Raw genomic sequence first — 19,626 nt, 5'->3', positions numbered from 1 at the left:
TTCTTCCATAGTCTTATTAAAAGTCGCTGATGCTAGGCTCAAACTCAGGTTAACCATTGTTTCAATTGTATATGTTGTAGTAATGTATAAGAATTAGAATAAAGTAAGTCAACAAAGAACATACCGACGCACAAAACATAACAAAACCATACCATACCTCATCTTGTCTCTTACGGTCATTCCCCCTGTGCCTTAAAAAACTCTCCCTCTCTCCTTTTGTTAATCACCAACTCTTTTTGTAAGTGTACTATAATGTAAAAAACACACATATATACCGTATACAATATTATTAGCAGATTTGGTTATGAAATTAATTTTTGTTTTCTCTTTTTTTTTAGGTTGGAGTTACTCAGGCAATGACGGTATGGTATATTTAAATTTATAACCATGTCATACTTATATAAAACCTATCGTGAATATGTTTAGTAAAACATCTGATCGCTTTAGAACACATTAGTTTACTACCTCTTATCATCACATTAACCACGTGTTCTCCTGGCTCTCAATTGTAACACTTTGTGTTTCGATAGGTCCTGCTTACTGGGCTGAATCATACCCACCCTGTGGCGGAGAAAATCAATCGCCTATTAACATCGACACTTCCAGTACAGAAGAAGGCAATTTGGGAACGTTCACTTTTGTTGGATTTGGAGATGTTACAGAAAAATCCATGAAAGTAACTAACAATGGTCATTCATGTAAGTATAACAAATTAAGCACTATATGACATGACTCACGAAGTACATGACTAAGGGTATTTGAGTATTGTATTCATCGTCGTCATCGACCAAATCTTGATTTCATCTCTACAGGCCTTCTTGTCTTGTATTTAGAGTATATGTGTAATGATACCGTGGTATATATCAAGGCCTACTCAGACAGCATCGTAGGACGAGTCCTGACGAAACGTCTTGACTCGTCGGTGCTGTCGGAGTTGAATCCCGATGAGACGACTCGTCTTGAGATAGCGTCGGGCGTAGTTTTTAGGTCGTCGCTAGAACATTAAACATGCTTTACTTTCTCCCGACGAGACGATTCGTACTCAGGCCTCGTCGTACGACATTGTCTGATTTGGACTTTAGTCAAATCAACTTAGATTATGAAATATTATCTAATTTTGTTTTGTTGTAGTGCAAGTAAGTCTGACAGGAGATTATTCAGTTTCTGGTGGTGGACTTGGTGGTACCTATAATACTGATCAATTTCATTTTCATTGGGGTAGCAGTGATGCTGTTGGATCTGAACACAAGCTAAACAACGCTCAATATCCTGCAGAGGTTGGAAATAATTACAATAACAAATTTATTTTATTTGTCCTAAACAACACCAAACCAAATAATTTGGCAAAATATGTAAAGCACGTTGTTATAAAAAATAGCAACTATTAAAAAAATTGATTTTATACAAATGAATTATCGATACCTTTAAATGACATGCGCAGAGTAAGTTTGATAGAATCAATTTTGCCAAAGCATTGCCCCCTCAAGTTGACCTATTTTTCATGAGTCTCTCAGATGTGTTGTTAAGTTCTGCATACTTTTGTTTTCTATTTTAGATGCACATGGTTCATTACAATAGCATATATTCAAGTACAACTGACGCTATTGAACAAGGTGGTAGCACTGGACTTGCTGTACTTGGCTTTTTCTTCCAGGTACGTGTTGAAGAAAACTTTAATTTTAAATAGTTGGTATAGGCCTAATGGGGTGGAGGGGATAATTTTTATTGATGTATTTTGTGTATATTTCTTAATATCATTTCAAGTATGCCTATACAATGAACCGCCCTCACAAGAACGTAACCATTATTCTTTGTAGGTGTCTAACGAAGACAACTCAAATTTCGAAACTCTTCTGAACTCTCTAACGAATGTGCAAGAAGAAGGTATGGTTAGTTAGTTCTGTTTAATGTGCGAGATGGAGGTATTTCGTACGTAAGTTACGCCACACCATGGAGAAATAAATCAATAAAATTAAATTTCATGAAGCTGATTTGTAACCTGTAACTGTTATATATAAATTATATTATACGGTATGTTAGATATTGCCCGCATGAAAAACATTTTTGTTTTTTTAAATATGCCATTTTAAAGTGTTTTTGTCTTTTTTTAAAGTGAAAACATTCTTTTTCTTTTGTTTTTTTCCCACAAAACTATTTTATTTTAAATAATTAAAACTGCAAAATGGCCTGCTTAATTGTTGTATATTGAAATACTATTTATATTATTTGGTTTCTTACAACAGAAGCTACATACGACATTCCTGCAAATGATGTTTTTACTCTGGAGAGTCTTTTACCAGACAATCTTGGTGAATTCTACCGATATAATGGTTCGCTGACAACTCCGAATTGTGCTGAAGCTATCATCTGGACAATGTTCAAAGAGCCGATATCTCTATCTAGCAGCCAGGTCAGAATAATATATCTTTTGATTGTTGTTTCTCCAAACACCTTCGCATCGATGATAATGATCTGATGTCATATTGTGGTGATCCTGACGTCATAATATTGTGGTAATCTTGACGTCATATTGTGGTGATCTGGACGTGTGATCGCGATCGATTATTCATCGTTAATTTGCTTTTTTACAGGGGGTTTATTCGCTCTCACGCTTGACGATGGCGAGCATGCGAAATCGATACACTGACAATTAACTGAATACTGAAGATTTTGTTGAGGGTATTTTCATAGGTCTGGTTTATAATTTGATATGTATGCATAAAACTAACTTTTATTTACTTTTTTATTTTCAGATTCAAATGTTCAGAACTCTCCAAAACAGCCACAACGAGACGATTGAAGATACCTTTCGACCAGTACAAGCCCTCAACGGCCGCACAGTTATATACTCTGATCCGGACTACGAGCCATCTCACAGCAATATCATTGCGCCCTCAATTATGGTTTCGTTCTTGACTTTCTTGATCTTTTCTGTTATGAAGTAGATCTATCTCATTCTCTTTTGTACATTCTCTTTTTGTTACCATTTTTTTTTTCTGATCTTGTCGAAAAAATAGGAAAACACCGACAATGTTTCACGCAGTCCTTTCTAGCGCCCTCTATTGCTCAAAAACTCGCTTTACACCATGTCCTGCGCATGTCAAAACATTTTTAATGCTTATGTCAATTAATGATTGAGATCAAACGGCTTTAAATATTAGCAGGGAAGAGTACCGGCTATCTACTTGATTGATGACGTCATTATTCGCTTGCTGGTTTTGTGGGTTTTTATATATTTGTAATTTTTTTAAATTTTTATATTGCTTTTAATTGGTCAATTGCCTTGTGCGTTCGTTCAATCGCGTTTTACGATTTGCCACTTTTTGCGTTGTGTGTACGTTTCACAGTACTGTACAACCAAAGACTTTACATTCCAACACTGCAAGTACGGTACTGTACTAAAAGTGGTAAATGCTCTATGAAAAACAGCTCATAAGATACGAATGTTCGTAATTAGTTTAAAGCTTTAATGACTGTAACTTTGGAAGAATTAATTCCTTCATAGTATAACATAATAATATTTCAGTTCCGATATATTTATGATCAATAGACAATTATATATAAATAAATATATGCTAATTAGTCGAATTGTGCCATCTGCATATACGTGTTTTATTCTAAGTTTCTTGATTTATTTGTATGCAAGTATTATTTGAAGACTTCTAACAGGCGGCAGTTAATACAAGTTTCTATCTAAAATCACTGTTCCAATAGGCTAAACATGAGCCAAAGCATAAACAAACGCAATATATATTTGTACTGTAACATTGTATGGTGTTTTATTGTTTACTATAACGCAGTATTGTCATGCTCTCGGTGCCCCTCGGTGACACTTACTATTACATTTCGTTCAGTATGAAAGTAAAGTACGTGATGCTTAAATTAATGAACTAATCAAATGACACTAAGACGTGTACCAATATACAATCACTATTTAAATGCGTCATCAGATTAAAATCATGTCACGTGATTGACGTGAGTGTCTATTGAAATTGTCCTATATTTTTTTATTCACAAACTCCACACTACTGTATTATGTTTATCCCTTTATATATAAAGATGTGTTTTCTGTGTCAAATCCATAAAATACGATCGAACAATGATCCGGAAACGTAACATTGGTTGCGTTTGTTCTCCGAACCGCAAATACTTTAAAAGTCTACTACACGGTACATCATTGCGAAATTCTACACAATACAATGCATATCCTTCAATTTAAAACATTTATATATTCCAGATATTATTTATATTAGAATTTTAACCTTTGAATCGTGTTTTCACTCTCGTAATAGGCCTATGTTGTGACTCTTATTGATTGGTATCTGTCTAATACTAAAATACCAATCATTGAGCGGCATGAATGGACATTGTATACTACCATTCAATGATCTTTCTAATAGGTTAATCGTATTACTGCTACCCCAGATACGTGTCGAGTGCTCTTATTCATTGCTATTGTTTGGCTGGAGACTGTGTTATCTATGTTGACCTCCATAAGCCGTAATTATAGCAATAAATAGGATAAATTGGAAATGTCATTTGTATGCTGATACGTAAGCCGTAACAAGATGACGATCTTGTATAGAGCTATCCTCGCCTTTACTGCAGTGTCAGTTGCTATCGCCGCAGGTAAGAAATTATTTTACCATTTACAATTTTAGATTTTCAAACTTTGGAAGCGAATAAAAGTAGAAGACCATCTCTTATAATTATAATAAGTAGGACCATAGATAAATAAGTTGTTCAATATGTACTGTATATGTATTTTATTTTATTATATTACATATCTGTATAATATTTGAAATATAGTAGTTTCACTCTTTCCTCTGATAATTAAACAGTATTACCAAAATTAAGGATGATAAAAAAATCTCATTTCTTAATAAAATCAATAAGCCTGATTTTCTATATATATATTTTTTTATAATTATAAAGTATAAAGACACGTGACTCTTGACTTTTTTGCAATTAAGTTTTTGAAAATTAAGTTGATATTTTGGATTTTTGTTTACTGAAAAGATACCTTGTCAATTCAACAAATTTTAAGATAAAACACTACGCCTTTTTGGAAATATATCAAGTTGTTTTAACCTTATCATAATTTTCTTTTTGCAATTTGTAATTTTTATCTTTTATTTTAAAATGTGTGGTGAAACCAATAAAACAAACAAAACTATTCTATGAAATGGTGACATATTTGACGATCAAATGATTCAATCCGACTGGGTTTACGAGGATTAGGTAAGAGCAATGATATAATAATTATAATAACCTATAGTTATTCAAGATTTAAAGGCATTAATTTGGTATTTTTCTTTTTTTTTCTATATAGAAAAATGGAGTTACTCGGGCGAGGATGGTATAGTACATTTTATTGTTTTAACCATTCCATATTCATTATATCTTTCTGAAGCTATATACGAAAATATTTTGAGTTTTTAACCTCCTCATCATTGAATTAACTTAATTGTTTTGCTTCGATAGGTCCTGCTAACTGGGCTAATACATTTCCAAACTGTGGCGGAGACAATCAATCGCCTATTAACATCGACCCTTCCAGTGCAGAGAAAGGCAATTTGGGAACGTTCACTTTCGTTGGATTTGGAGATGTCGCAGATAAATCCATGGTAGTAACAAACAATGGCCATTCACGTAAGCATAAACCTTAAAATTACCGCAGCATGAAGCTACATTCACAAACTCTAATCAACCGGCACCGTTCAATTCTTTATTGGGTAATTTTTATTTATTTATTTGGAATTACACCTTTAGATCGGTGGCACACTTAGCACAAAGGTGCATCCTTCAAAATGAAATGTCACTCTCCCTGGTTTAACTAGCTTATTCCAGTGTCAAGTAGCTTGAGGCATTACCACTGTTCTATCACTGAAAATATCGGAAGTATAAATGGGGAATAATTTAATGTTTGATCGGTTAGAAATAAGTCTGCTCCGATAAGTCTATATATATTTATCTCTTTAATGGGTGTCTCTCACGTTTTTTCATTTCATTTATACATAAATTACATAGAATAAGCTACTTTTTTACACTACCTTCATATTTCTTATTGTATTATATATTATACACATTAAATATAAATAAGTATAAATGTATAATTCCTTTTGAAAGTAATTATTTCAACTTTAATCATGTTTTGCTTCGTATATAACATTATCTATACATAATAATGGTTTTGTAACTATATCATAATTTCATATAATAATTTACAATTTTATTTTTGGTTTTTTTTTTTTAGCCTACCGTATATTTTTAACGAAGACCCGAAGAAGTCTAGCTATTAAGCCAAACGAAACTGTTTTGAAACACCTTTCTCATTGTTTAAAACGTATGATCTTATTCCTATCTTATTCCTTATAATCTTGTTTTTTATTTAAGTGCAAATAGACCTGACAGGAGATTATTCAGTTTCTGGTGGTGGACTTGGTGGTACCTATAAAACTGCTCAATTTCATTTTCATTGGGGTAGCCGTGATGCTGTTGGATCTGAACACACGCTTAACAACGTTCAATACCCTGTAGAGGTAACACATGATTGATTTAAAAGAAAACTTGTCAGCAAAATGAGTTTTTATTGCCACCCTACAAATTTTAAACCAAGGCTATTATCCATTCATTTATTTGTTAAATCAGTTATATAACAATATACGGTATATAAATAGGATCAAGGCATTTACTGGTAACACAATGCAGTTATGCTTCAAGTAATATCATGAAAAGTGGTGTAACAATAATCATCACAAACTAATGCAATGGAGTCATCCTTTAATAATAACGCCGTACAATGATAGTATTAATTCATGTCCATTCTTTCAGTAATACATTCGTGACCAAAGAACATAACAAAATAACTGATAAGTAATGTTAATGGTGTACGTTCATATAGTCGCATTGTGTAGTGGGAAAAAGAATGGTGCCTTACCATTGATCATTTTGACAACAATATCATATTCAGTATTGATTCCTCAATCTTTATTTGGAATTTACATCAATTAAGGAAAACTTCATAAAGACAATCATTAGTACTTAGAACATTATTTCTCCATCTATCCCTGATTTAAATGAGTTTGGTGACAATATCGGGAGACCTACAGCCTTATCACCTACAAATCTTGCCTAAGTTCGACCTTGAGTCCGCCACTTCACTCTGGATTTCGGTTTATATTGAATGTAGGCTAGATTATTGATAAAAACACAGAAGAGGTTAGAATCTATTTCCAGCATCACCGCGGCCATTCTAAGCAGTTTCTTCTGTGTTAGTCTGCCGCTCGAGTTTAAGCTGTCTTTTATATTGTGTTTGTTTTCTATTTTAGATGCACATTGTGCATTACAATAGCATATATTCAAGTACAACTGACGCTGTTCAACAAGGCGGTAGCACTGGACTTGCTGTACTTGGCTTTTTCTTCCAGGTACGTGTTGAAGAAAGCTTTAATTTCAAATAATGTGGGGTGTTTTAAATCGGCCTACAGTATATCATAATGTGCATATTTTGGGCGAGATTTTTTTTGGTACTGAACTAGTATCTCGCCGCGTACACTCCTCGTATAATTTTTATTGATGTATTTTGTGTAGATTTCTTAATATCATTTCAAGTATGCCTATACAATGAACCGCCCTCACGAGAACGTAACAATTATTCTTTGTAGGTGTCTGACGAAGACAACGCAAATTTCGAAACTCTTCTGAGCTCTCTAACGAATGTGCAAGAAGAAGGTATGGTTAGTTATTTCTGTTTAAAGTAAAGTAGCCTACCAGCTAAGTTAGGTTAGATTCATGGACCGGACAAAAATCGAAATTTGTTATTTGGTTTCTTACAACAGGCGATACATACAACATTCCTCCAAATGATGTTTTTACTCTGGAGAGTCTTTTACCAGACAATCTTGTTGAATTCTACCGATATAATGGTTCGCTGACAACTCCTGGTTGCAATGAAGCCGTCATCTGGACAATGTTCAAAGAGCTGATATACTTATCTAGCACCCAGGTCTGCATAAATTGATTGTTGTTGCTCTGACTTTTCTTCCCTCTGATTACACATTCTAATTTCAAAAATATAATTATTGCGCATTTTACTGCACGCATGTGTGTTGCACTACTATATAGCATCGCAAACTGTAAACGAGGCGAGGATGTATTTGATCATTATAAAGTCTACTGACATTTTACATCAAATATCGCTTTTAAAGTTTGATACAAGATTGATTTTGTATCATTATAGATTTTCAGTTGTGTTTCTTTAATTTGTTTCAGATTCAAATGCTAAGAACACTTCGAAGTGGCAACAAAATTATTCAAGACAATTTTCGACCACTGCAAGCATTAAACGGACGTATAGTTACTTACTCCAGTACGTTGTTCACACATAAATCGTAAGGCTAGCGTGGCTTACGCCGGATTGAAATGCGGCCATTGGCGTATTCACTCGATAATGACTAGCATTAGAGACATTAGTGCAAGTTATTCATAATATTTGACGGTTTTAAATGTAGAAATTAAATGAAAAATCTTATTGCCCGCCAGCGAGTGCTTTCTTATTCTTAACTCATTTCTTTCCCGAAAGTCAGTTTGGCTAGTTCCGGAACAGCTTTCGGATAAAATTTACAAACATGATCTAACCGTGAAGTAATTGGTAAATTTGGAAATAAGGTAAACATTATGGTTAAAACTAAAAGTAGAGTAAATTTCGCACTATGGGGGGCATATGCTGGTCATGCGCGCGAATGACATTGATTGATTCTAAATATGAGAATCGTTCCTATGTAGTTATAGTTGCCGCCAAATTTTCTAAAAGATGGAAAGAAAGGTAGGCCTAAATAAGGTATTACTTTTCAATGAGTGTCAGTTGTATGTTATAATCTTTTATGATTTTATATTTTGAACCGTTTTATTTAACGGACACTGAATTGTTTCCATATTTATATTTTAACATTACAAATTTACTTTTTTAGGGGATCCATGTAACCCAGACCCTTGCCAATCTTCACCTTGTAAAGAAAAGGAAACGTGTTTGATAGAGGCCCAATGCCGATCATATTTTTGTTGTGTAACATGTAAGTAAAAATAACACACTTTGATTCCCATTAATTGAATCCAACACAACGACGTAAGCGTGACGTAAAGCGTGGTTCCCACTAGAGACGCAACGCAAGGACGTACTCGAAAAGCAAACGAGTTGACCAATGACAAACCACTGTTCGAATAATCCATCGTGTGATGGGTCAAATCGTTGCGTTACTTTATTTTTTTTTTTTTTTTTTTTTTTTTTATTTATTACGGTATATATAAAATTACAAAAACAATAGCACATAGCTAATAACGTTTGTATTACAATAAAAAATATTGAAATGAAATCTATAAAAACTACAATAATAAATTCGGAATATACAATTACAAAATTTCACAATTATTCACTAAAATTTAAAATATTAAGAATCTTAAAATATATACACAATTTTGGAAAATACAATTGCACTTTTATTTAAAAAAAAACGAAAAATTTGCATTATAATATACTAAAGTAAAACCTATCTGCACTGTTCTTTATTTGATTATTATTATTATTATCTTTTAGTATAGGTGGCAACATTGCACAATTATTCACTAAAATATTCACAACATTAAAAATCTACAAAAATATATTCCTTCCTTGCGTTGCGTTGCTAGTGCGAACCAATCTTTAGCGCAAAGTGAGTTGACCAACACAATTATGTGGCATTTCAATTTTCTTATGGTTGTAACGTCCTTGTTGTGCGTTGCACCATTAGTATAGTGCTACAGTTTTGGAGAATTCTAGGTCCAGTTGGCGACTACCCGACGACAATGCGTGTAAGCCATAGGCCGCCGAAAAAATGAAATCAAATCTTCTTAAAGATGTATTGTCCCCCAAAAACATGAAAAATGAAAATTAATTAAATCAGACTTTGAATATGTTATTTTGTAGTTTTAATAAAGTTAATCACTTCCATAGAAAAAAAATAAAATTATGTTTTCACTCTGACAAAATAAATGGTTAAATTCGACCAAAAATCCATTTTTTTTTCGATCCAATTTTTGGTCAAAGTGGATAACTATTATGTTACATTAAAATGGAATATTCAACAAAACATTTTGTAAGAATTATTTTTTCAGGGGGACAATACATCTTTAACTGCAGCAAAACCAGGAATACTTTGGCTCTCATTCTTCTTCTATACCATTGTTTTTAGATGACCCATGTGAAGATCAGAATGTGTGTATGAACGGCGGGACATGTTCTGTCGGCCCAAGAGAAACCTGCCTGCTATATGAGTGCACGTGTCCTCCTTGTTATTCGGGAACAAATTGCGAAAACTGTAAGTAATAGATTGATTTGAAGAGTTATAATGTATGTGTAGGCATAATATTAAATTCGTGTGAGTTTGCACGGAACAAATTTCTCTTCAAAAAGTCGGAGTCGCTTGATGGATATTGGACCGTAACATCATTTCATGACAAAAGAAATCATAAACATTTATCTACGTAGAACTATGTGTTTTGTGGATTGCGCCACAAATTGCGATAAGATCATGGAATTATTGGCATTCTTGTAGAGATTGATTGATTGATTGATTGATTGATTGATTGATTGATTGAACATAAAACAAGGTATACAAAGAAAAATTCGAAACTTTAATTAAAACTGGAACATTGCTACTTAATTAGTTTTTAAAATACAATTTACAATTTTTAAGTTTGATTTTAAATAAGTTAAGACACAGCTGGTATTATGATCAAAGGATGAATCAATTTGATTGGTTTGATTTCAGATACAAATCCGTGCGAATCTTCACCTTGTCAGAATGGCGGCTTGTGTTTAATAGGTTCCGACTGCCAATACTTCTGCATAATATAGTAGCCTGTGAGTGAGAGGTTGTTTCCAGTCACATCGATCTTTGTTAACATTTGTAATCGTGTTCTTTGTTATTTTTTAGGTGAATGTAATCTAATAATTGAAATTTGTAAAAACGTAGTCGTTTAGAATATTTCATGGGGAAATAATTAAATCATACCGTAAGGCTATAACGTATTTCAATGTATATCGGTTAAACATTAAATAATAATTTTGTTTCAAACAATAATCTTTTTGTAAAGGTACCAGTAGACTGACCTAATAGTAATAGAAAGTTAAGGTAAAATAAAAATTTACAGAAGTGTAATTTTTAATACTAAATGTTTTACTGTATTTGGATATTTCATGCCTACAGACGAACAAAAAAACACCATCATGTATAATAAATTACTTCAAGATGATAATGAATGATAACATAAAATAAATCAATTGTCATTACTGGAACAGTAGGCCTACATGTTTTTTTCATCTCTAGGTTTATTTTATTGTTTGTCTTCCTGTATGATTGTTTTAATTAAGAAAGAGGACTCAACCGATTAGATTACAGTAGGCTATAATACTAAAAAGTACACCGAAAAAAATGTTATTAAGCCTACATGAAATGTATTTTATAGGAGACAGTAAAAAGAAAAAATTCAATATTATGAATTTAAGTAATTGTTGACTTTCATTTAATAATAGAGAAAAGGAATTGACACACTCATGTAATAACAACCAAAAAGGCCTAATCCTACATAATAGTAGGCCTGGGCCTAGTAATTCGCTGAATTCAAACCAAAGACAGAATAATCAAAGTGTTTGTCAAACCAGGGAAAAGTTAAATTACAAACAATTGAACAATGAAGAAACGTTTCCAACGAGGTCAGTAACGGGGTCACAATTTTGTTTTTATGTACAATTTTGTTTTATTTTGCGCACGTTTTATACGTCGTGTCTGCGCATGTGTACTATCTTTGTATTGTATGTAGCTGCAGCTGTCTAGTCTCCTCCCCCTATTCTCCTGCACGCACGCTACACCCGGCAGGCCTAGCCTATAAAGAGCTAGCAGATGGAATGTTTTCCCTTGATTTTTACGGAACTTCGCAATGAATATCACTACTTGACGAATTGACGTGTGTAGTATACTTTTAATTTCTAGATTAATTGCTAGAGCCTCCTTTTTAGTTAGGCCTAACTAATAATAGTAATACTAATAAATACGGCCTTCCGTCGTCTAGTCGGGACCGTCTATCTAGCCTAGGCCTAGTCTATTCTTTAATCCATGGTCTAGCTAGCAAAACTAACAAGATTTTGTTTATGCTAGCGAGCCCTCTACATAGTTCAGCCTGGTGGAAAGCAGTAGGGAGAAAGAGAGGTCAACTCGTCCCATTGAAATTGAAGTAGCATATTTGTTGTCATCATATTATATTTATTATGGATGCAGCTCAGTGCTGTACACTGAGCAGTAGGTAATACTACTATTTTATTTACTAATAATTTAATAGAACTAGAGGGTGAGCTCGCTTCGCTCGCTCCCCCTCTAACTAGGAAGTGTAGACGATGGTTCTCGGAATGATAATGTTCTCCTTATACGTTTTCTGTCGGTTACCATTATTGAAAATGCTTGACATTCGTAAAACTAAACTACTTTGTATCACAGTGTTTTAGATGATTAATAACATTTTAAAGTATAGTTTTTATTGTTTGGTAGGGCCCTTTGGGGAGGCGGAGGTCATTTGAGGGAGGTGCTTATTCGAGGGATATATGTTAAATTTTTTAGTTTTAATAATATGGTAACATTTATAATCAAATGAAATCCTCTAATAGATATGAAAAGTGCTAAAAAAGAATAACAAATGCTTGGTAAATTGTAGATAACAGTGCGGTGAATTTTACTACAAATAGTATAATTGTGTTATTATAAATATGTGGATGGACGTTTATTAGATAGTTGGGTTGGGGGGGGGGGGTTTATTATTCAAAGTGATGTTTTATTGGAGAGGCGTTTATTCAAATGAATACCATCCTAATAATTATTAATACATTATTTAATTTAATCATCTTTTGAAACTAACTGTCGTGACAGAGTGGGCCCAAGAAAGAAGACATTACGGCTTGCAACATGGGCAGACATCTTGGGCCTAATGGGACACAGGAAGATCGCCTACAGTTATTCCTGCAAGCTTACTCAATAAAACTCAGCTATCGGGATTTCACTCGAAAAATGTCTTATCATCAAATCTCCCTATGTAATTTTATAATACTATTCCCCACAATATATTCTGATTGTTTATAGCGTATATTTAATTTGATCTTTATTAATTTGCAGTATAATTCCTATTATTTAACTACTGTACCTTCACACACGCGTGGTATCTATATATAAATTATGGTTAATTCTGACATATTTTTCGTCTTCCAAATGTCTTATCAAATCTCCCTATGTAATTTTATAATACTATTCCCCACAATATATTCTGATTCTTTATGGCGTATAATTAATTTCATCTTTATTAATTTGCAGTATAATTCCTATTATTTAACTACTGTACCTTCACACACGTGTGGTATGTTTTAAAATAAACAAAAAACTGAAATGGCTATGATTAATGGCCAATTTTTTTTTCGTCTTCCAAAGGGACACTGTATTGATTGATGGAAAGTGCCTGTTTCCAGTCACCTTTAGGGTCAAATCTATTATTTTAACTGCTCCCTTGTGTATAAAAGAGAGAAAATATTTGAAACTAAGGCGAACTTATCTTAAACCCGGAAATTACTTTGACCGGGAAGAATTGAAATTGAGAGGAAAATCCAATGTTGAAATCATAAATGTTGTTAAAAAACTCTTTATAATATCTTCCTAAGATATAAATATGGAACAATAGCGTCGGCGTGCACACTAATGTTATCAAATCTACGTTTCGCGGTACATCTCGGATAGATAAGGTAGGTATCCAAGGCGGAGATTTGTACCGAAGTTTTTGCATTGTGCTCGCCTATGTCAGAATTAACCATAATTTATATATAGATACTGTATTATACTTCTATAGGCCTATTACTAGCCTATTTATAGGCCTATTTCAATCTATATACCCTACATGCATTTTGAGGAATGCTGCAGCAGAAGCCAGACTGTAGTAGTAACTACTACTAGGGCTAGTCCTATTGTGCAATAGTACTAGGCCAGGAGGGGAAATTCAAGCTACTGTAGACTAGGCCTATGTAGTATCTGTTTCAACAATTAAGACTATATTAATAAGCAAAGTCATTTTATTTTAAATACTGTACAATTTTATAAGAGGAATCGCGTTATTTATCCCTTAATTTTCTTTTCAGATAAAAATGAACAACTTTATTGGACAGTCTGTACCGCTGCTTGCTGAAGACACTACAACAAGTGAAGAGGATGAGGAACTCTACCCTAAATCTTCCAAATTATCACCTGCTGCTGCTGCAGACGACTCTCCTATAGTACTTAAAAGGCAACTAGGCCTTGGTTCATGTATTGCATTAATAGTTGGTTCTGTTATTGGGTCTGGAATCTTCATCTCACCGAAAGGCATTCTTCAAGAGGTGCCCGATGTCAGTTTGTCGTTAATGTTATGGGTTATTTGTGGCGTTGCGAACACACTTGGAGCCCTTTGTTACGGAGAACTCGGCACTACCTACTCAAAGTCTGGTGGCGATTATGTCTACCTGCTTGAAAGTTTTGGACCGATGGTCGGTTTCTTGCGGATTTGGACTTCGTTGATCGCAGTACGCTCCGGAAGCATCATGGTTGTCCTTTTAACAGCTTCTGTTTACATTGTCAAACCGTTGGTTTCACATTGCCAGGAAGTTCCAGATATTGTTATAAGTTTGATTACCTTAATATCAATGTGTAAGTGTATATTATCTCACACTTATATCTTCTGTGACCCGCAGTACAGTATACAGTTTCGTTCCTTTTCCACTCTTCAAATGAATTTAAACAGTTTTAACATAAGTATATACAGTGTACTGTATATGAGTGGATGGAGGTCACAGTAAGTTCATTGAACTTTAAGTCAGGACCCCAGTGTCAATCATTTATAAAGCTACCATATTTGTGCATATCACTACCATATTTAGGCACTCAATTTTTTGTCAAATTAGTTTGATAGTGTAGGCAGAGCTTTAGATCAAAAAATGATGCCTTTTCTTCCTTTTTTGGAAAAACCAAACTTTTTAATCGCCATACAAACCTTTTCCTATACAAAATTATAATCTTGATTCTGTATATTATGTGTGATATAATTTTTATAATTCTACTCTTTTGTTTTATAGATTGTCTGTTTTACCTGAATTGTGTAAGTGTTAAATGGACGTCAAGATTACAACAGTTCCTAACATTAGCGAAAGTTCTTGGACTCATCATCATTTTGGTACCAGGGATATTTCTATTTATTCAAGGTGAAATAAGTTCCTATGCATGCATTTGGTTATCAATACAGTAGTACAGATCCTTGCACACAATATTCAAACACTAGATTTTTAAATGAAGGAGTATAGACTCTAGTTAACACAGTAACTCTTTTTTTTGACACACAAGGAATCTAATTTATTTACAAACAAAACTAAAAATGCTCGTAGTAACAAGGTAAAAAATAACTAGAGAATATGTTTTTAAACGTACCTCTATCTATCAACTTAAAACTTTTCTTTTTAATAAATAATGCTAGTATTGTTAGGCGATTTGTTGGGCGCAGTTTTACATTCTGGAATTAACTAAACCAGGTTGTCTTTAAAATGATTTCATTATTATTATTTTTTCAGGTAATAGAGATAATTTCTCAAATGGTATTGAATCACACATTGAAATCACAAAACTTCCTCTAGCTTTATATTCAGGGATGTATGCATATTCAGGATGGTACGATTTTATTTTTGTCATTTTTTAAAGAATAACTTTTGAGTACAATTTGTTTTTTAGAAAGTTAAAAAAAAATAATTTTCCTCTTATTTATAGGCAGTGTCTTCCTCAAATGACTGAAGAAATAAAGAGACCACATAGGTAAATAAACAGACATAAGCGCTTAGCAACATTTTATTAGGCGCTATATAAGACCATTATTATTATAAGAAAGGGGGAAGAACAATTTTTATTTAATTTCATACACATCCAACAGCGAGTAATTAGCCAATTAATACTAATATAAACTTAATTAAATTAGTAATAAAAATAGCATATTATAATAATAATTGTGGTTTACGATATATATCATATTTTGTTTGTTTTCAGAACCATTCCAGTTGCTATTATCATCTCCATGGTGATTATTACATCATTATACCTTCTGGTCAACGTGTCCTACTTCACTGTTCTGTCTGTTGACGATATTCTTAACTCTGAGGCCGTTGCCCTGGTGAGTTGCTTTACACCATTGTACCCAATGTGTACACACAATGAACCCCATTACGTTGTTGACATTCTACAACAAAAGTAGTTACAGAACAAAACTATAATATATCACATCGCAAACATGTTAAAGTGTTTATTCAAACTAACATTAATTTGTACTCTCTGCTGTATACAGTATATACTATTTTTCGGAAAGGGTCATTTCAGGTCGGTGGGTTTTCCCTATAATCCTAGCGTACCCTAAATTTGATGATCTATATGGTTTATTGATTATTAAACATTTCACTCTTTCGATAGACCTACTGGCAGTCTGCATTTAATAAGATGTCATGGATCATCGCACTAACTGTGTCAGCATCTTGTATTGGGTCCGCCAATGCCTCAATTCTTAGTACATCAAGGTCAGTTGGATTGACTGTGTTCCTTATTATATCAGATTCAGCAATAACAAATACAAATTGAATATTAGTTTAAAAGGTATTTAGAGAGCTTTTGTTTTGCGACGACCAACCTAAGTCGGGGCAATCGATGTTGAAACCAACAAACTTGTGTTTTGGTGAAGAGCGAGGACACACGTCCAATATAACATGACGTAGTTCAAAGTTACCTACTATCTCAAATTGTTTTCTTGTAGAATGTATTTTGTTTCATCACGTGAGGGACAGCTGCCATCATTCTTTTCAATGATTCAAGTTAACTGCAAGACGCCAATACCTGCTATACTTTTAATGGTTTGTCATTACGTTGACATTTTTTAAATTTTTATGTATTTACCACAAAACTATATGCTATAATATTTGTGAAATACTCTATTAGACTCATTGTTTATTTACAGTAATTTATATTGCTTTTCCATAAGCTCTGTCTACACAATCAAACTAGTTTGACAAAAACAAAGTGTGATGTGCCCACATATGGTAGTGATATGCTCAAATATGGTAGTGATATGACATCATCGTGTCCATATATGGACACATCACATTTTTTTGTCACATAAAGTTTGATAGTGTTCCATTTCCATCTGACCTACATTTAAATCTATTTAAAAAGCTAAATGAAGAATGAATGATTTAATTTCATTATCTTTATTAGTCTTGAAGTGCGTGTTTGTGAAGCATGCTATTTACCTTTTATCCATGTCTACAGATTCACATCACATGTTCTTTTATTGTTGGTAGGTTCCATTTTGCTTACTATGTTTAACAAGTAGCAGTGTCTACAGCCTAATAAACTACTTAAGTTTTACCAAATGGCTTTTTCTTGGATTATCTGCATCAACCATACTATACAACAGATGGAAGCATCCAGAATGGAACAGACCATTTAAGGTAGGGTGAAGTTTTGGAGAAGTAATTTTTTTTAAACAAAATATTTGGTTCTAATCCTTTTTAGTTAGAGGAAAAATAGCAAAATCAGCACTGTGGTCAAGTTGTCAAAACAATATAGATTATCTGATAAAACTCTTAAAAAGTAGGAAATCTTTTGCCATCTTCCCCTGACTGTTATCAGAAGATAGTATTTATATTAATGTAGTGTCATTATTCTATCCTGTATTTTATGTCATCAATTTTGATTTTCAATGTTAAATATTATTATGTATAATCATCAAATCATTCATTTGCAATCTATTGTTGTTATCATTTGTATATTGCTTCAGGTTCCCCTGTTGGTACCCATCACGTTTGTCTTGTTTTGTTTATTCCTGGTCACCTTAAGTTTGTACTCTGCTCCTATTGAGTGTGGTATTGGTTTAGGTCTGATGCTTTCTGGGATACCTGTTTACCTGATTAGTAGAAGACAATGCATTGGCAAACAAAGTGAGTACACCCATTTTAATTTTTACTGGAAAATCAGAAATTGCAACTAGCACAAAAATGTTAAATTAGAATTATTGGAATACAGTACATTTCCAATAAGAAAATTTGCGCTGGTCTAAATTTGTTCGGAATGTGTTTTAATAGTTAAAAATAATTGCGGAACTTTTGGACTAGAAAAAGTCTTATATAAATAGTCGCGGAAAACAGTATACGGAGATGAAATATAAACGTGTTTCAGCGAAGCAGTAGGTCATGAGGATGACATTATGCTGTCACGTGCATAGTTGTTTCGAGTCAGCGATCACTGAAATGTTACCAATTTTATGCAAACCCATAGTAAGAGGTTTTATGGTAAATAAGCCAAACTACCTTTGTTCATTTTGATCTTTGTCGAAAAAAAAGGACCCCTTCAAAAATTAAAATTCTGCAATTTATTTTTTAGGCTACATAACAACTTGGTTGCAGAAACTTGTACTTATTGTTCAACAAGAAAAGTGTACTTACATAGACTAACCTGTGTTGGTAGAGGAACTTATATCAGGGAGAAACAAAATATTACTTTTTACTATCTTCCTGGTTATATCATTATGGATATGAAATTTATACCGGTGTGTTTCACCGAATATATAAACCCACTAAATATATAGTGTGTGCTTTTGAATTTATATTTTAAATATATTTTATTTTTAATAAATTAGTAAAAGTTATAATATATATATATCTATTGAGCAAATCCACCTGAAGTAGAACCACCATTGAAAAATGTAACTAACACTTAAACGATTTTGAAGCGGTTGACATTTTTATATAACAAAAAAACTAGATGCAATATAATACATTTTATTATACATTTTTGTTTTTATTTAATCTAAGAAAACTTATTGTATTATTACAGATTTCATTAATGGTTTAAAGAACTAATATTTACATAATTTAAAGTCATTATTTTATTAATAGAATATTGCAATTTCATTTAGAAACTGCAATTTAAATTTGTTATTTATGAAATAAGAGAGAATCATTATATATATACATATATGCACCTCTGTTTGATATGAGAGAAGGATGATCTTAGCCAGGGCTCAAGGTTAATATTCGGGTCCATAAATAGAAAGTGATGCAGGACTATAATAAGAATTTAAAAGGTACAAAGTAAAGAATGAATCAGTTGGAAGGTGATACAGGGTCCATATTTCGACGGGGATACAGGGTCCATAGATGGCGAGTGATTCAGGGTCCATAGATGGCGAGTTATTCAGGGTCCATATTTCGACGGAGATACAGGGTCCATATTTCGACGGAGATACAGGGTCCATATTTCGACGGGGATACAGGGTCCATAGATGGCGAGTGATTCAGGGTCCATAGATGGCGAGTGATACAGGGTCTATAGAGAACCAGTAATATAAGGTCCATATGTGGAGTTTTATACAGGGTCTATATGTGGAGTTTTATACAGGGTCCATAAACTTAATATATAAATGTATAGTTCTAGTTTAGTTTTAACATTTCAATCCTCTTTTTTATCGCCTTCAACCACCAACATGAACTTTTGACAA

At 33.1% G+C, this 19,626-nt stretch overlaps 3 protein-coding genes across 7 annotated transcripts; all 3 read left to right on the top strand.

The window, feature by feature from the left end:
- The first annotated feature begins 29 nt into the window (after positions 1–29).
- On the top strand, positions 30–2,945 carry LOC140057756 (carbonic anhydrase 2-like). The gene is made up of 8 exons (XM_072103478.1): positions 30–48; positions 339–362; positions 531–698; positions 1,132–1,277; positions 1,556–1,654; positions 1,818–1,884; positions 2,244–2,410; positions 2,754–2,945. Exons 1-8 carry the CDS (start codon positions 30–32, stop codon positions 2,943–2,945), a joined length of 882 nt encoding a protein of 293 aa, XP_071959579.1.
- Positions 2,946–4,321: 1,376 nt separating this feature from the next.
- LOC140056276 (carbonic anhydrase 2-like) lies at positions 4,322–11,509 on the top strand. 2 transcript variants are annotated; one of them, XM_072101591.1, is made up of 11 exons: positions 4,322–4,629; positions 5,333–5,359; positions 5,485–5,652; positions 6,397–6,542; positions 7,332–7,430; positions 7,668–7,734; positions 7,842–8,008; positions 8,275–8,371; positions 8,973–9,074; positions 10,230–10,355; positions 10,809–11,509. In XM_072101591.1, the coding sequence occupies exons 1-11, from the start codon at positions 4,569–4,571 to the stop codon at positions 10,892–10,894; spliced, it is 1,146 nt and encodes a 381-aa protein (XP_071957692.1). In that variant the 5' UTR covers positions 4,322–4,568; the 3' UTR covers positions 10,895–11,509. The 2 variants fall into 2 exon arrangements, with proteins under 2 accessions (XP_071957692.1, XP_071957693.1); XM_072101592.1 differs by lacking the exon at positions 4,322–4,629 and adding an exon at positions 5,112–5,241.
- A 385-nt stretch (positions 11,510–11,894) lies between these two features.
- On the top strand, positions 11,895–19,626 carry LOC140056765 (cystine/glutamate transporter-like). 4 transcript variants are annotated; one of them, XM_072102241.1, is made up of 13 exons: positions 11,903–12,003; positions 12,195–12,339; positions 12,957–13,119; positions 14,207–14,750; positions 15,176–15,301; positions 15,665–15,761; positions 15,858–15,902; positions 16,131–16,254; positions 16,548–16,651; positions 16,885–16,981; positions 17,429–17,578; positions 17,908–18,067; positions 18,510–19,626. In XM_072102241.1, the coding sequence occupies exons 4-13, from the start codon at positions 14,213–14,215 to the stop codon at positions 18,578–18,580; spliced, it is 1,512 nt and encodes a 503-aa protein (XP_071958342.1). In that variant the 5' UTR covers positions 11,903–12,003; positions 12,195–12,339; positions 12,957–13,119; positions 14,207–14,212; the 3' UTR covers positions 18,581–19,626. The 4 variants fall into 4 exon arrangements, with proteins under 4 accessions (XP_071958343.1, XP_071958342.1, XP_071958341.1 ...); XM_072102240.1 differs by having other exon boundaries at positions 11,904–12,339; XM_072102242.1 differs by lacking the exons at positions 12,195–12,339; positions 12,957–13,119 and having other exon boundaries at positions 11,895–12,003.

Source organism: Antedon mediterranea, chromosome 8, assembly GCF_964355755.1.
Source record: "Antedon mediterranea chromosome 8, ecAntMedi1.1, whole genome shotgun sequence".
Lineage (NCBI taxonomy): Eukaryota > Metazoa > Echinodermata > Crinoidea > Comatulida > Antedonidae > Antedon > Antedon mediterranea.
Note: the sequence above shows the minus strand (reverse complement) of the source record. Positions and strands in the feature narration are given on the sequence as shown.

Bases quoted from the DNA above. Each gene is read 5' to 3' on its own strand.
- LOC140056276 (XM_072101591.1), top strand. From the start codon at position 4,569: ATGACGATCTTGTATAGAGCTATCCTCGCCTTTACTGCAGTGTCAGTT. The intron at 4,630-5,332 runs GTAAGAAATTAT...TTTTCTATATAG, and splicing joins GTCAGTTGCTATCGCCGCAG to AAAAATGGAGTTACTCGGGC. The intron at 8,372-8,972 runs GTACGTTGTTCA...TTACTTTTTTAG, and splicing joins ACGTATAGTTACTTACTCCA to GGGATCCATGTAACCCAGAC.
- LOC140057756 (XM_072103478.1), top strand. The intron at 363-530 runs GTATGGTATATT...GTGTTTCGATAG, and splicing joins GAGTTACTCAGGCAATGACG to GTCCTGCTTACTGGGCTGAA. The intron at 699-1,131 runs GTAAGTATAACA...GTTTTGTTGTAG, and splicing joins AACTAACAATGGTCATTCAT to TGCAAGTAAGTCTGACAGGA.
- LOC140056765 (XM_072102242.1), top strand. From the start codon at position 14,213: ATGAACAACTTTATTGGACAGTCTGTACCGCTGCTTGCTGAAGACACT. The intron at 14,751-15,175 runs GTAAGTGTATAT...TTTGTTTTATAG, and splicing joins GATTACCTTAATATCAATGT to ATTGTCTGTTTTACCTGAAT. The intron at 15,762-15,857 runs GTACGATTTTAT...TCTTATTTATAG, and splicing joins ATGTATGCATATTCAGGATG to GCAGTGTCTTCCTCAAATGA.